Genomic DNA, 16,728 nt, shown 5'->3' on the forward strand with positions numbered 1-16,728 from the left:
AAGCTCCACCAGCTAAACAATCGTTCCATCAACAACCCCGATCACAGGCTACAAAAAAGACGACTCCTGCTTCAAAACAGTCTCTTTGACTTTCTGACACCATCTCCATCTCAACCACAGCATCTACCGAACACTACAAGACTACTTCCATTTTACCCCATGTGGGAGTCCATAACATCGGATTCCTGGCTCCTGGCAATCATCCACAGGGGCTACACCATAAAGTTCAATTTGCCCCCGAAGCTCCATCAGTTTATACATACCCCTCCATCCCTGCCTCTTCAGGAAGAGATCGCTGCCTTGCTGGTCAAGGTAGCCATAGAACCAGTCCCACCACAATTTCATTGCACAGGGTTCTATTCCCAATACTTCCTGGTTCCAAAGATGGATGGAGGACAACGTCCAATACTGAACCTTCGCAAACTCAATCACCATATCCGGTACGAAAAATTCTGCATGATTACCCTGCAGTCTATTCTCCCATTGATCCCAAAAGATGCCTGGATGGCGTTGATAGACCAAGACACCTATTTTCACCTCACCATCCACCATCACCACAGAAGATTCTTGAGGTTTGCTGTCGGGGATCAACATTACCAGTTCCGCTCCCTTCCCTTCGGTCTGTCAACCGCACCAAGAGTCTTCACAAAGTGTATCACGGCGGTGGCAGCGATGCTTCGCCAGCAAAAAATTTCCATATACTCCTACATAGACGATTGGCTCATTGTGGGCCAATCCCAAGAGCAACTTCAACGGGACATCTCCACCACGCTATCCTTTCTGTCCTTGTTGGGCCTTCAAGTCAACCTGATTAAGTCCAATCTTATCCCAACACAGGACATCCAATTCATAGGCGCACGCCTGTCAATGGTATCCCACAAGGCCTACCTCCCTGCAGACAGGGTTCACCACATTCAGTCTCTGGCTGCTACCATCATATCCAACCCTACCCAGACAGCCTTCATTTTTCAATGCATGCTGGGACTTATGGCCACCATGACCTCTGTCCTGTGCTTTGCGAGACTCCGCATGCGACCTCTGCAATTATGGTTTATACGAATGTTCCGCTCACATCGACAACACCAAATGACTTTACTTACCGTCTCACACCACATTCTTCCAGCGCTGGAATGGTGGACACTGAAAAGTCATCTCCCGGTGGGAATGCCATTCATAAGATCGCCCCCGTCAGCCATTGTCACGACAGATGCCTCGAGGTGGGGTTGGGGAGCCCACTTTGGCACGCTAATGGTACAGGGGCAGTGGACGGCTTATGAAAAATCCCTCCATATCAACTGCCTGGAACTATTGGCAGTCCACAGAGCACTCGAGTCTTTTCTGCCATCCCTTCACGGTCTGCACATCCAGGTCACCTCAGACAATGTGGCAACCGTGTTTTATATCAACCGTCAGGGGGGCACTGCATCTCTCTGTCTCTGCAGATGAGCTTTAGCCCTTTGGCATTGGAGCATTGCTCACGACTTATTCCTAACAGCCATACACCTGCCAGGAATCCAAAATACTCAAGCGGATGCGCTAAGTCGTCACCTTGTGAACGACCACGAATGGACCCTCAACTGCCACTACCTACAAGCAGTCTTCAGGACATTCAGAGTCCTGTCCATAGATGACTTTGCCTCTCCGAGCAACGCCCAATGCCCACACTTCTACACGCATGGCCCTCCATCAGTGAAATCTGCGAGAGATGCCTTTCTCCATCAGTATCACTACACTATCTGTTTTCACCTATCCCACTGATAATGAGAATGCTACAGAAAATCAGATTGGATCACACCAACTGTATCCTTATCACTCCCTGGTGGCCTTGTCAGCCATGGTTCACCACACTCCTCCTACTATCGAACAGTGTGTTCCATCGCTTTCCCCAAGCTCGAGACCTCATTTTTCAACAAGATGGCAAAGTCCTACATCACAACCCGGGAATTCTGTGACTGCCTGCCTGGAGAATCAGTTTCTAGAATTTCCCACAGAAGTCAGGCATGTTTGATCAAATTTGATTTGATTTGATTTGATTCTCTTCAATGCCGGAAAGCCGTCTACAAGAAAATCTTACTCTCAAAAATGGAAGCGCTTTACACAGTATGCTGTTCAACACAACTTCCTCCCTGTATCATCTTCTATAGCTCAGATTCTGTCCTACACCTTGTCTCTCTCAAACTCAGGATTGGCTTATTCCTCTTTAAAGGTTCACCTAGCTGCTATTTCAGCCCTTCATCCATATATTGGAGGACGCACTATCTTTTCTCATCCCACCACAAGAGCCTTCCTAAAGGGCATTCTACATCTTCAACCTCCAATTCGCCAGCTGCAACCTACATGGAGTTTATCTCTTGTTCTGAGCCAAATGATGAAACCCCCTTTTGAACCAATGGCATCCATTCCACTGCATCTCTTGTCCTGGAAGACGGCATTGCTGGTGGCACTCACATTTGGCAGGAGAGCTAGCGATGTCTGTGCCTTTCGGTCGGAGCCCCCTTACACTGTCTTCCACCATGACAGAGTGGTTCTACGCCCTGACCCTGCGTTTCTACCGAAAGTCGTCTCACCTTACCATCTAGGAAAGTCAACCACCCTGCCCTCATTTTTTCAAAAACCTAGTGATGCGGGGCAATGGACCTTACACAATCTTGACGTACACAGGGCCCTCGCTTTCTATATCGAAAGGACATGTCCCTTCCTTAAGGACTCTAGACTTTTTGTGGCTTATGGAACGCATAAGCAGAGACACAAAATCTCAACTCAGAGGTTCTCAAAGTTGGTTGTAGCTGCCATTACTTTATGCTACCAGTTGGCTAAACAACCCATACCTCAACACTTACGAGCTCATTCCACTCAAGCTGTCTCCACGTCATCAACCTTCTATAGAGGCATACCGATGGAGGTCTTCTCCATTGACGTTTGCCACACACTGTGCCCTAGACATTCATGCTCAGCGTGACGTATTCTTTGGGCAGGCTGTACTCCACTCCATTTTTGACTGACGCTTCAGCTCCATGCTCTGTGAGTACAATATTTCTTATTACTTTTATGCATGTTTAACATGTATTCTTCTATTACAGCACCAGCACCCGCCTTCGTGTACTTCAGCTTACCAATCACCCATGTGTGGGAATGCACAGAAACCACAATGAAGATAAACAGGTTGCTTACCTGTAACTGATGATCTTCAAGTGGTCCTGTGCAGTCACACACGCCCGCCCAGCCTTCCCTGCTGCTGGTCTATTCTTCTCTCTGCTAACAAATCTCTATATACAGCGGCTAGAAGAAACTGGGTGGGTGGAGCGCCTCCCCCTTGCTCCAGGCATGCACAGTGGATGCCTGCTCCCCAGATTGAGAGGGAATGTGCACCAAAATTAACGCTTAGGCTAGCTTTGAATTCTCCGAGGTTGGGTTTGATTCCACACGGAAAATCCATGTGTGTGACTGCACAGATGACCACTCAAAGATCGTTACAGGTAAGCAACCTGTTTTTTTATTGGTGGCAAAGGTTACCCCTAAATTTAGTTTTATACTGCAATTCTACTGTCATAACTTTAATATACCGTATTTTTTGCACCATAAGACTCACTTTCCCCCCCCAAAAAAGTGGAGGGAAAAGTGTGTGCGTCTTAAGGAGCGAATACTGCAAAAAATTCACACAAATGCCTCTAAATTCGTAATTATGAGAAAGTGTGAATACCTTAGAATTAGGCTTTTCAGTTTTGTAATGAATACAAAACTCAGAAGAACGAAAATATGAGTCTGGCTCCCAAATTTTTGGGCTGGGTCTTGCCTCCAAAGAAAATTTGTCAAGCCTGCATTAGTACTTTCACATAAGATATGCAAAGGAAGTTACATTCTGAGTACTGCTGAAGACACTTTCCCCCTACAGCACATATTTAATATAACAATTTGAGGAAGGACATTTCTCTCTCCTCCCCACCGAAACTGATAGCTACATATTTATGACACATGAAATGATCATGTAAGTCATATGAGGAGAGCCCAGAAGAAATAGGAAACAAAAGTAGAGTTCCCAAGAGCAGACTTGGCTGTGGGAAGGAATACTGTCGATTGTAATGGGGAAGAAGTGATGGGGAGCCTTTAAGGAAAGACAAAGTACAGCAGACCTGGGAACTTATTGTCTCTATCAAGATGCTGTACAAAGTGACTCCAGATCAGGTGTATATCCCAAAACCCTTACAATGCTGCAAAGTATGCTGGGTTGCAAATCTCCATTTGACCAAGCTTCATGGACAACTGTTGTGGCTAAACCCCAGCTTCCTTTCCAGCAGTTTCTGTAGTAAGATCCTTTGTTATATCTCTTGAACTATTCATGGAGTTTCTATCCCTCATCCATTTAGTATTGGCAAGTGAATGTTCTCCCTAAAAATATGGAGTCCCAAGTGACTATGTAGGATGGCCATGAAATTGATTTGAACCTCTGTTCTAACATTTATTTTCCTCTTTTTCAAGTTAAATTTCAAAATTGTGAATTTTCAGTAAGAAGGCTAAAAATGAAGCACATGTAATTTTATCAGCTTTCTCTATTCATCTAGGATGCACAACAGTATTATGGGAAGCAGAGCACTGTCCCACGATAGCATTTTCATTTCCGAGGCTGTACAAGAGCCTGCAAGGCCAGTACGAGTATTTTCTCAGGAAAATGTTTCAGGTCGGATTAGGGCTTTGCAGGTAATTTAAAAATATATACCATGCATGTTTACTGCTAACTTCCTTTTTCCTGTCAAAGAGTAACATGAAAGCGGCACTAATGTACAGAACATTAAATAGTTGTCAGAATCATTTGGTCACCCAAAGGAATTGGAATACCAAGGTCCTTCTGTTAATTTAAACTGCTCTTACTGAGCACCCCTGTATGTATAGCTTGAAAATTCCTCCAAAATGAGTGAGTCATTAATGCAGCTGGAAACAAACACTGTCCACAGAAACTGTTAGGGATGATGCTGTATGGTACAAAGTATTCTGGTCAGATGATGTGCCTTTCAGGTGTATATTTGATAGTCACTCTTTACTCCCCCCTGCCTGAAATGGAAACTTAAGACAGTGTTGGAAAATGGAAATTGAAAGTTATGCATCTTTATAATCGCATAAGAAAAATTATCAGATCTGGTCTAATTGGTTCCAAAATCAGAAGAAATTCGATTAGTTATTCTTCCAAGATTAGTAAATGGTATGTTTAGATTAGACCCCACAGTTAATTTCATAATGTTCATCCCTAGTTATTACCATATCTGAGGGAAATGGGGCTACTGTGGTTAAGGGAAATGCTGAAGGACAGTATTTGCTGATACACATTGCATTTTCCCATGAATGCATGTACCTGGAACTGCTTATGGGAAGAAACAAATTCTATATGATCCAGTCATTTGATGATAGCAGAAGTGCATACAAATGTGCTTGAAACGTTTCATTGCAGTTGAAACTGCAACAGAATTGGAAATTTGGCCGTTCTTCTCCATTTGGAACTCCTTCAAAGCGAATGGATGATGCTGGAATGAGTTCAGAGGATGATGGGCTACCCAGAAGCCCACCGGAAATGTCTTTGCTACAGGAAATTCTGAATTCCAAAACAGTACAGGTAGGATAAATTGCACTGTTAAGAACTTAAACAAGCCATTCAAGAGTGTTATTGTGAAAGCAAAGCAGAAGGGGGGGAGTTAATATATTCTGCTGTGTTTACTGGCTTAAATTAGGTTTTCCACTTAATAGAACCAGCCGGTCAAATAATAGGCAGTGATGAGTGTCATAGAGATGGATAATCAAGAGTTTGTACCCATACTTGTGCATGTGCTAGGGTTTGTGGAGGGCAATTTCTGACCTTTCTTCCTATCCATTGTGCCACCTCTCATGCTGTTCCTGCCAGTGCTCTGATTTTCAGAAGTCATTTTGTGTGGAGGGGTTGCAGCAGGAAAGGAGAGATAGAGCAAACATGTTCTGTGATCAAAGCTCTGCTTCTGGTTTGTTGGCTATGAGTAATGAGGTACAACCCTGCTCTGTTAAGGGCAGGCTATTAAGAAAATCATACAAGGGTAGAGATTCTAGAACACATCTTTACAAAATATTTTTGGCATAGGTTTGTTGGTTATAGCAGATTATTTCAGAATATAGTCAACTCTTTATGTATGTAGGTATATATGCATTTATTTATTTGGATTGGGACACTGTATCAGTGCCAGAAAAGTAGCAGAGAGGTTATAAGAATGAAATTATGACTGATCTCAACCTGCTGGTTCACTTCTGCAGCATAAGAAATATACATTAATGTAACATTGTTTCAGATCAGTATTCTTATGTGAAACCTTCTCCCCCCTTCCACCCCAATCTTGACATTTTCAGAATCCCTACTAATTCTTAGAGCTTTGTAAATACTTTCCACTTGTACTTTACATTTTATGTATCCTGATGTACTTTGAATAGCATGTAACTTCTGTGTGTAACTCATCTCATTTTGTCATCTATCACTGAATCTTTTCCTCATTCGACCCCACAGTTTTCTGACTCTCACAAGCATCTTAGCTCTTTGAGTTTAGCTGGAACAGGCAGTGAAGAAGAAGAACAGGTAACTTTAATCATGTATTATACATATATTAAGGGGTAGAAAAATAATACATAATGGCAATCCCTGTCAACTATGAGACTCTTATACCTGCAAAAAGCTGTGCACATGGAGGGGAATGAACTGCTCTCCTCTGTGAGATATTAACAAAAAGCTCCCTGCCTAGGGGCTTACACAACTGCGTTATAAATACTAGAAGAGTTCATTTATTTACCATAGTTTGCCCTGCCTTTAGATTTCAAATGCCATCAGGCTGAGGCAAAATGGAGACTGACTTGATTAGATTACTTTTCAGTAGGGGAAGTCAGTCTGGTACCACGGGGGAGTCTTGGGTTCCTCGCATCCTCTCTCCCAGTGTTCATTGCTGAGAACTTGCATTTGTCCAAGCCCAACATTCATCACATATTCCTTGAGAGATGTGGATTGACCACAGTTTTCCATGCTGTGTGATGACATCCAGATTAAATTACAGCAATACACTCACTATGAGGCTGGCTTTTGAAGGCTATTAGTTGGTACAAAATGTGAGTCTGTGTAACTACCTAGTTTTAACAGAGCTGTGCCTCTCCTTGCAGGCTGTATTCAGAATGTGTCTGCCTTTTAAAGCCCTAAACAATAAGGGATCAGTTTTTCCCCCTACTTCCCCTGCCCTGTCTTTTACTGTTTCATGTATTAGATCTGTCCCTGTAGTTGTTTTGCTTAATTATACTTATTTTAGAAATTATTATAGGCAACTTACGCATCTATTGTGAGTCTGCTTTTTTGTTTACAGCAATTGAGGGGGAGGTTCTTTTTTGTTTCTTTTTTTGCTATCTTGTTGAATGTTCTATTTGTTTATTCTTGGAAGCCCCCTTGAGAGCCATTTAGCTCAGAGTTTTCCTGGATATAAGTTTTTAAAATAAACATTCCCCCTATGTTGGGGAACAACAGTCCCTTATTCCTCTCTAACTGCTTGAATGCTGTTCCCTCTAGATGATCTAACCCAGAGTTCTTTGCTGATGATGACAGTTGGTCTTGCGAGATCTGGCTCTGAATTTAGTCAGCCTAGCATGAGCTAAAATAATTCTTGAAATTATGTCCCCTGCCCCATTTTTGAGTAGAGTGGATGCCTTTCTTTGATCAGCAGCACATACACCCAGAAGACTGAGTACTTATAGTAGCCCCAGAAAGATTACATTTAGATATTCTCTGCTGGAAAAGAACTAAAGATGGTCAGCAGGAGGGAGAGGGAAAGTACAGCAATGTAAAAAGCATTGGGGATAATGGAACAACTTAGCTCTTTTATTATTTCCTGAGTGAGCATTTATTTGATGTACCGAGTGTACTTTCAAACCTGGGGCAGGGTTAGAGAAAGATAATGTCTAATGTTTTTGGCATCACTTTCCCCGGGAATGCGCTGGTCCAGAGAGCAGAGCTCAAGCTGTTGAACTCCTGAACTTGGACTTGAGAACCTGCATTTCCCTCAGTTTCCCTGTTAGTCTGCAGCAGAAGAGTTAGATTTGAGTCCAGTAGCTCCTTAGAGACTAACAGGATTTTCAGAGCATAGGCTTTTGAGTGTCAAGGCTCCCTTTGTCAATGGGGATAATTAGCAATGAACTGAGCTTCAGTGAGATACGACTCTAGAGAATTTTAAACACCCGATGATAACTGTTGGATGACTGCAGCATTAAGTGCTTACATGTATTAAATACTTACATGTATTAAACAATATCACTGAACAAAATCTGTCCATAGGATTCTGTGTTCTTTCACATTTCCTTAGATATATTATGGTGCTTTTCAAAGAAGACAAGTTCAATTACACATTCAGTTAAGAGACTGTGTGATGTCGTGTCGAGTGTTGCACTTATATGTGAATCAAACCTGTAGGACAGAGCTGTTCAGTTGAGAACTAAGTCCTCCACAAATAAAGCAAATGAAGCTGATAACCCTCTGGAGGCCAGGCCTTATGATTCATCTTGACTTCCTCCACATATCCTAGTACCATGCAAGCTGCAACAGAGGATTCTATGTGACATTCTCTAGTGGTTTTCATTGTTCATTTTTTATTCTGGTAGAACTTGTGAATTTCAGTTTCTGTTGGGTCTTTGGGTCCCTTGTGGAAGAAAAGAGGGTTAGGAATATTTTAAATAAATAATATATGGCAAGAATACATATACATAAAATTCTGTATACAGATGGCCACAATAATTCGTGTAATGGTCACCTCCAGACTAGACTACTGCAACTCATTCTGTGCTGGCTTGCTCTTGAGACTAACCTGGAAATTCCAACTGATCCAGAATGTGGCAGCACGAGTCCTAACAGGAACATCATGGGTGGCACATATGTGACCTGTGCACTGTGCTAGCTGCATTGGCTTCCTGCAGAGTAACGAGTCAAGTTCAAGGTTTTGGTATTGATCTATAAAGCTTTGAACAGTCAGGGACCAATGTATCTATGGGTCTGTCTCCTCTAGTATGTCCCCAGGAGGGCATTGTGCTCTCAGAATAGCAACCTGTTAGTGGTCCCCAGCCCTAAAGATGCCCAGCTGTCCTCTACTAGGGCCAGGGCCTTCTTGGTCCTGGCCCCAGCCTGATGGAACTCTTTGCCAGACTCCATCAGGGCCCTGCAGGATCTTATGCAATTCCACAGGGCCTACAAGACAGAGATGTTCTGCCAGGCTTTTAAATGAGGACAGTAATGGTCTCATCTTTAGCAAGCACCCTATCTTTTTGCTTCATCCTTGCTCCCCCTCTTGCCCTGCCCAGAAAGTGACCTGCAGTCTGCAATTAGGAGAAAATTATTATTCACCTTCTGTTTTTAAATATTTAAATGTTTCTGAAATGTATTTTAAGTATGTTTTACTGTAATTGTTTTAATAATGCTATAAATCACCCAGAGTCCTGAAGTAGCAGGGATTGGGTGATCCATAAATGGGTGATGATGATGGTGATGATTTTCAAAGTAACATTTTAAAAGGTTTATTCTTCAAGTTCATTTTTAAAAATTGCATTGTACCTGTGAATGGGGGCTAAGAATTGCATATAAATTCAAATAAAAGCATCCTTTAAAAAAAATTTCAGAGCAAGTCAGAAAATTAAACCTCTTTTGTAGAAAAGCACAACATGTGGAAATACTCAAAACTTATGTTTGTCAGCATAAGGTGCTGAAATTTTAAACTGCTTGTAGGCAGTGTGTTGAAGGAGAAAGTTTTGTTTAAGCTATTCCAGTTCTACATCCTAATGAGAGTTACACTCTTCTGAGCCCATTAACATGAAAGAAAGTAGAAGAGTGTAACAGGATGGCATTGTTAGACTCTTAGTAGATGAAAATGAGAGATGCTCCAGACCAACCATTGTTAATACACTTCCATCACTCTGATTGCAAGGACCTTGACTCCTTGGAGGAAGAGTGGGATAAAAATATAATAAGTAGTGATGTGTTTCAAGGCGAAGAGACTGCAGTGCATCAGTCCAAGGAGTATACTGGTGAAGAAATGTGAAGCTTTTGTAGGGAGAGTAACATTTGTTGTATTTTTCAAACAAGAGAAACTCTGAAAGGGATTTATAATAGTTATGTGTACACACACACACATATATACATGTGTATACACACACACACACATGTACAAACACAAAGACACACACACGTACATACCGTGGCTCCTCATCTCTTAACATTTATTTTCCTAAAAAGAAACTTGGCTTTGTAAAAAGTACTTTGTCTTTGTAGGATAGAATAGGAAGATCAAATAGGGATGTGGTGCAGTGTTCCCTCTTATTTTTTCTCACTACTAAGCGGAGTGGTTCACATCCTGAAAAGAATATAACTTGTGTATAGGCAATGGGCAGTATGGGCAGTATTGGACCCTGTATGGATCCAGATTGCTGCTGAGCAGGACTCCCTGTGTTAATGAGCAGCCTGAGCCACTCATACACACAGCTGAGAGGGAACACCGACCATGACTCGAATGACTGGGAATGTGAAGAGCTATCCCTTCAGTATCATATGTCTAATAGTAAACTAGCTAGCCTTTGTGTGGATAACAAAAACTGCAAAGGCCATCCACAGACAAGACAGAGAAGCTTCTCAGGTATTCAAAAAATATGACTTTGTTAAAGTAACCTGAAAACAAGGAAACCCTTAGCAATGGATCGATAATGACAAAATACACTCCAGGAAAGACCGAGTGTTGAGGTATCGAAGTGTCTGTTAAAGGGAAGAGGGGGGTGAGCATCCTCAAGCCTCTGAGAGGTTTGAGGGTTGCATTTTGAGATGTGAAATGGAATTTCCAGGTCTCCCAGTTCTCATAATTTCTTACTAGAGTCTTAAATGCACTTGCTAGAGTCAAATGTACTTCATCATTTGTGCGTGAAATGTGTATGGAAGGGGTAGTTTTCTAGTTTATTAAATGACTATGCATATGTCATAGCTGTGTTTTACTGTCCTAACATCATACTGAATTCTCCTTTTCACATTTGTAATTCAATTTTCTGAATGCTAATCTCTATATATAAGAAAATGAGAATTTCAAAAGATTTATAAGTTTTAAAGTAGACAGCTTTCTCCAAGAGACAGATTAATATCTGAACGAGGAAAAACTATACGTGTGAGTGAAGCAGCTGTAGCTGCTGTTTCTGTTGCTGATCAGTTCAAAAATTCTCTTGAACCTTCCATTAAAAACTGTGACTCTTTTATGTGACACTTTTTCCCCCTGTGGTGTTACTTGTTTAGGTCACATCAGGCCCTTGGAGAACCTGTTCTGCAGAAAGCCAGTTATTCCCCAAGAAGTCAAGTGTTAAAATTATAGCTGTGCCAGTCTTTGATGACAGCCTCTCACCTCCTGCTGATTTTGATACTCCTCCTGAGTTCACCACTGTCTTGGATAATTCAGCTGCTAAGCACAAGCTTTTAGTAAAGCCACGGAATCAGAGATCCAGCAGAATGAGAAGACCACCTTCGGTAATGAAACAAAAAAAATCCAAGACAAAATGCCCGTGCTATTCTCTACTTTTAGTTATTGATTCTGATATGTTATTACTTATTTATCTTGTTTAATGAGAGCTGCATGCATGGTTTTTTTCTCCAGAGAGCAAAATAACACCTGCCAAGTAGAACATTTCCATACTGATAAAGTAGTAAGGAGAGCCAGTGAAGCTGAAGTTTGTCTGAATTTGCTGATTCCAGTTTATTTCTAATGATAGCCTGCAACTTGTTCTGTAAGTGTAAATGCTAGAAAGCTTGAGGAGAGTAGAAAGTAAGAAAATACAGCTGAAGCAAGAGGATTTGTGGAATGGTTATTTTCAGTGCAATCCTAAGCAGTTACATTCTTTTGAGCCCACTGACTTCAATGGACTTATAGAACTGTAGAATTGTTTAGGATTGCACTGTTAGCTTAAGTTGTTGAATTGTCTGGAACCTGCCATTTTCTTGGACTAGTTTGGACAAACCCAGGGGTTACCTTTTCTTTTCCTGGTTCCATTAGTGTTCCAGAATAAACTCATTTTATAACTAAAACAAACTGGAATAATTCACAGTTAAAATAACAGAATAGTTTGTATGATAGGAGGCCCTAGGGAATGTATGGTGTTTAGTCCTTCTTCCTAACCCTCTAGGTGTTTTGGCTGCTGCAGGGCTAGTGGTAAGTCCAGCAGAAACAACAGATGGATCATGTTGATCTTCTCTAGAGGGAGAAGCCTTTCTGTGGATGGTTGACAATAAAAAATGTGGCCCAGATTCTACTTGATGCTCCAGAGATAAGTGGAGAGAAGGGTGGCATTCAGTCCTTCTTCCTAGTATTCCTCTGGCTGTTGCTGTTTCCTTCTGCTGTTTGCATTTATTCAGTCACTCTAAGAGTGAAGGCAGATGTACGTTTCAAGTGTGGAGGAAGTGTTTTGAACACACAGTGTATGCTCTGAAAACAAATGCTTCCAACTGTAGCATATGAGTGTTCAGATCTCATCACCCATGATTTAGACTGCCATTTCTGTTGTCACTCTCAGACTAGTTGAAGGCATCCATTGTTATTGCAGTCTTCCTTGCTGATCTGTATCCCAAAATGACCACCAGAATTTTAAGGCTCCTTCTACATGGAGCCTGCTTTGGTGGGGAGGGCGTTATATAAATCTAATAAACCTAAACCTACATTGTGTTTCCTGTGAGGAAGTGGCAATGTGGATCCTCCCACTCTGTACTAATGTGAGATATGGGAGGTGCCAACAGCAGAATAATAGAGTCATAGAATTTGAAGGGACCTCCAGGGCCATCTAGTCCAATCCCCTGCACAATGCAGGAAACTCACAAATATCTCACCCCAAGTATGACTCCTCTCTATGCTTGCATTGACATAATTTCTGATAGGGGCTGACTGTGATGTTGTTTTACACTTCTAAGAAATTGATTTAACAACACAAGGAAGATTCTGTGGTTAAAAGTCTTAAATGTTTAATTTATAGGACTCTTTTTGCAACCATGACACAGTGCAAGGTTACTTCCTGGGGGGGTGTTTCTTTCAGTAGATTTTTACATTAAAAAACACTTTGTTTCCATTATTTTACTAGGTTTTTAATGTGGCCACTAAGTCCATATTGCTTTCAAATACTAGGTGTTCAACATGCTTTGATGTTCTTGCATTTGTATTTCAGTACCTCTATATCTTTACACCTTTAAAAAATTTTTTTTAAAAAAATGCATTTCCTTAGGATATGTGATTAGATTTTATAACCTGTTTTGACTTGCAAAAAAAAAAAAAGTAACTGCCTACAAGTTAAGACTTTAGTTAGAGACCAAAGCCACCAGATTCACTGGCTAGATGAATAACCACAAAAGAAAGGGCATTTTCTCTACTGTTTCCTAAACTTTATAACTGTCTCTGGACAGCAGCTCAAATAACGCTACAAGCTTATACATGCCAGGTGAAAACATTTTCTTCTCCCAGGTATATTAGATACCATTGTCCTGTTGAGGGTTTTTTATTGTTATTGTTTAAAGCATTTACTAGGTGCCTTTCTGCGTCTTGGAGCTCAAGATAGCTTAGAGTGTAAATAAAATACAGTCCTAAGTAAAACAATTATCCTCTTAGAAATCAAAAATGAGGGGGCCAGGTGCACTTCCCTGGGGAGATTGCTCCATAAGTGTAGAATTGTACTAGCTGCTTCATTGAATTGTTTTTCTTTTATCTCATTCTTCTTTGCATATGCTTTTCTCGGTTTTATCTGATGCTGTGTTGAATCGTTTTATTACATATCTTTGCTGCTATTTTTATTGTTTTGTCTTTTTGTTTTACTTCTTCACAGATATTTAGTAGAAAGATGGAATATAAATAAAATAAATAGCCACCACAAAAAATAAATAAAATAAATAGCCACCACAAACCTGGATTGTTTGGAGGTTCAATCTGTTTGCAGAATTCACAAGACAAATAGAAGCATTACAGGAGGATGCTCAATAAACAGATTGCTGCAAAATAATGCAGTGTAGTTTGCCAGTCCTGGAGTCTCATTTATGCAGCAAGTTTTCTGAAACTATATCATAAATACCTTATATATAAATTCATGAGTTTTAAAAAAGCAAAGCAGTGCTACCACTTGAAAGAGAAAAAAGATGTCAAACACAAAGTACTTCAGGTTATTACATCTTTTTGAGATAATAGGCTGAAATGGCTGATTTACCCACTCCCCTTTAAGCCAGGAGAGAAATGAAGGAGACATTTTGAAGAGTAAAAAATACGAAATTTTGATTCATAATTTCCCCTCTGTTATGTTCGTCTGGCTCACCATCTCTGTTCAGTTGATCTAGAACAAGATTTTTAGGTAATCATGTCCCCTTTTTTCTAATGCATAATGATTTCTAAATAGTAAAAAATGGGTGTATTACATGTTTTAAAACTACCATGGCAGGGAATAACTTCCTTTTGTGTTAAGCATAAACATCTGGTGATTGTACCACCCAAGCTGGGAGTAAATTAAAGTAAATAATGCTTTGATGCAGAGTTAAAATATTATTATTTGCTTCTTGCAGAAGAGCCTGTCAGAGTCTCAGAATGATTTAAGCTCTACCCCTGAGGAAGATGAATGCGAAAGGAAAGAGGAACTGGCTGAACTGACCTATGAAGGTGTCAGTTCCAGCTGTCAGGCCCTGACAGAAAGTACAGCTTCATCAAATAATGCAGTGTACTCCCAGCAACTCGAAATGTCAAAAGGGCTACAGGCTAGCCTGTGTCACCAAGATGAAAAGTCTTCCATGTTACACTCCACTTCTCAGCTGGACTTGCCTCCCTTTGAAAATAATTCTGAGGGCTGCCAAACAGTGCAAGAATTATCACACAACGTGCCATCATTGCCCTGTTTTGAACAGAAAGAAAATATAACCACCCTTCATCTTACTTCAGAACTAGGAACACAAAGGGACAAAGAATGTTATCAAACTAGGAATTTAAGTAGTAGTTTAAACCAGGAAAATAAACACATTTCTGATGTGCCTTCCAAGAACAGTTTGCTATCTGATAAGAATATCTCAACCAAAAATGATGTTCTTCCTACATTAGATGGAACAAGAAAAGATACACAGAAGGATGCTCCAGCACTTGTGGAAGATCTTTCTAGTAAGCTGTCTTCATTGGCTAACTCTGTTAGTCTTTTACCAAAAAGTTATTTCCAGCTTACAGATGTAACCAGTCCTGAGAAAAGTAGTTATTCATCTCCATCTACAGCAGCTACATCACAGAAAGGCACACCTTCTTCCTGGACTCTGGACAAAATGAAACTTACACAAGAGTTCCCTGCATTGGTCAAGGAAAACAACCCTTCAGTAGCACCTGGGGTACTGAATCAGGGTGGGAAAATTGAGAAAGAAGCTAGTGAGCTCGGTGCCTTGAAAAAATTTTCTGTGTCATCATCTTGTGAGAGGCTAAGGGCTAGCAGCTTGAGCATGAAAGAAAATTCAGAATGTGAAAATCCAGGAAACACCCAAGTATTGCAGACTAAAATAAAAAGCTCCTCAAGAAGTGAGAAGCTGAAGGAGGCATGCTTTTCTCAAGAGAAAGAAAGCAGTGCTAGCAAACAGATACCTCCTCCACAGTCTGACTTAGAGAGCACAGGTAAAGGATTAGGCAGGATGGAGCCTGAGCCACTTCCCCAGGCCATAAATCCAGCATCAGTGCCAGTGCCGAGTCAATCTGGAAGTGTCCTGCCACAGCAGTCAGGTGCCAGTCAGTTAGGCTGGGAAGATAAAAATCCATTTCAAGCCAAACTGAGATCGACTTCATTATCACTGAGATACAGAGACAGTTCCTCACAGGAATCAAAGGAGATGAAAAGACACAGTGCAGAATTTAACTTAGAAAAAGAAGGGCTGCCTTCCCCTTTGCTGAAAAGTGAAAAGGCAGAAATGAGAAAAATAACTAATATAAATAGTGACAGTTTAAATGAAACATGTAAAGCTAAAACAAAGTCCCCTGAACAGTCCAGCACAAAACCTCCATTGCCAAGGAAACCTGTTTTACAAGTTGTTATGACTGGCACGAACACAAGCTCGGAAAAGGTGGTCAAATGTCCTGAATCAAAAAATGAAGTGGAGAAAGATTTGGAGAAGAGATCTGGTCCCTCTGAAGTGCCTGGTAAGACTTCTGATGTTTCTATACATTTAAATCACTTTTGAAGCATATTACCTATTGTGTGGGAAAGGGGAGGATAAAATTCTTTAGGAGTCTACAAAACTCAGGCTGATTCCACACTCACCTTTCTCCAGGACAGGCTTCCATTTCTGGACGGAGCAAGCTGGCGATTTCACACCATTGCTCCGCGCCGTTATTTCAGTAACTTTTGTCTAATTTAGTAACATAGACAATGCTGGTTTATCTCAATGTCCCAATAAATGGCAGAATCCAAAGAGCCAAGACAGAAATGCCATGCATGATACCAGGCTTTTGGAACTCCTGTTCCCTTCTGACTGCAGTGCTTTATGCCCTGCAGGCCCCTCCAAAAGCTATTCCACAAAGCTAGGAAATCTGTGAACTGGTGTGTATGCAGAAACATTTAGGTGGGATTCTGGAACCCTTTAGGTCACAAAGTCTGTGAACCAAAGAAACTGAATCTACGTTTTATTTTTTATTTTACCCTGAATATTTTTAGTGGTCCTTTGGGCATGGCTTACAAGAGCCAAGGTCA

General features: G+C 41.0%; 1 protein-coding gene across 3 annotated transcripts in view; it reads left to right on the forward strand.

Moving 5' to 3' along the window:
- Positions 1-16,728, forward strand: part of CRACDL (CRACD like) — an 86,505-nt gene that overhangs the window by 38,731 nt on the left and 31,046 nt on the right. For all 3 annotated transcript variants that reach the window (XM_060233843.1, XM_060233845.1, XM_060233846.1), the window contains exons 4-8: positions 4,560-4,695; positions 5,441-5,602; positions 6,515-6,583; positions 11,297-11,524; positions 14,582-16,178. In XM_060233843.1, coding sequence (XP_060089826.1) covers positions 4,560-4,695; positions 5,441-5,602; positions 6,515-6,583; positions 11,297-11,524; positions 14,582-16,178 — 2,192 coding nt within the window. The remainder of the gene's footprint in view (positions 1-4,559; positions 4,696-5,440; positions 5,603-6,514; positions 6,584-11,296; positions 11,525-14,581; positions 16,179-16,728) is intronic.

Source organism: Heteronotia binoei, chromosome 3 (assembly GCF_032191835.1).
Source record: "Heteronotia binoei isolate CCM8104 ecotype False Entrance Well chromosome 3, APGP_CSIRO_Hbin_v1, whole genome shotgun sequence".
Classification (NCBI taxonomy): Eukaryota; Metazoa; Chordata; class Lepidosauria; order Squamata; family Gekkonidae; genus Heteronotia; species Heteronotia binoei.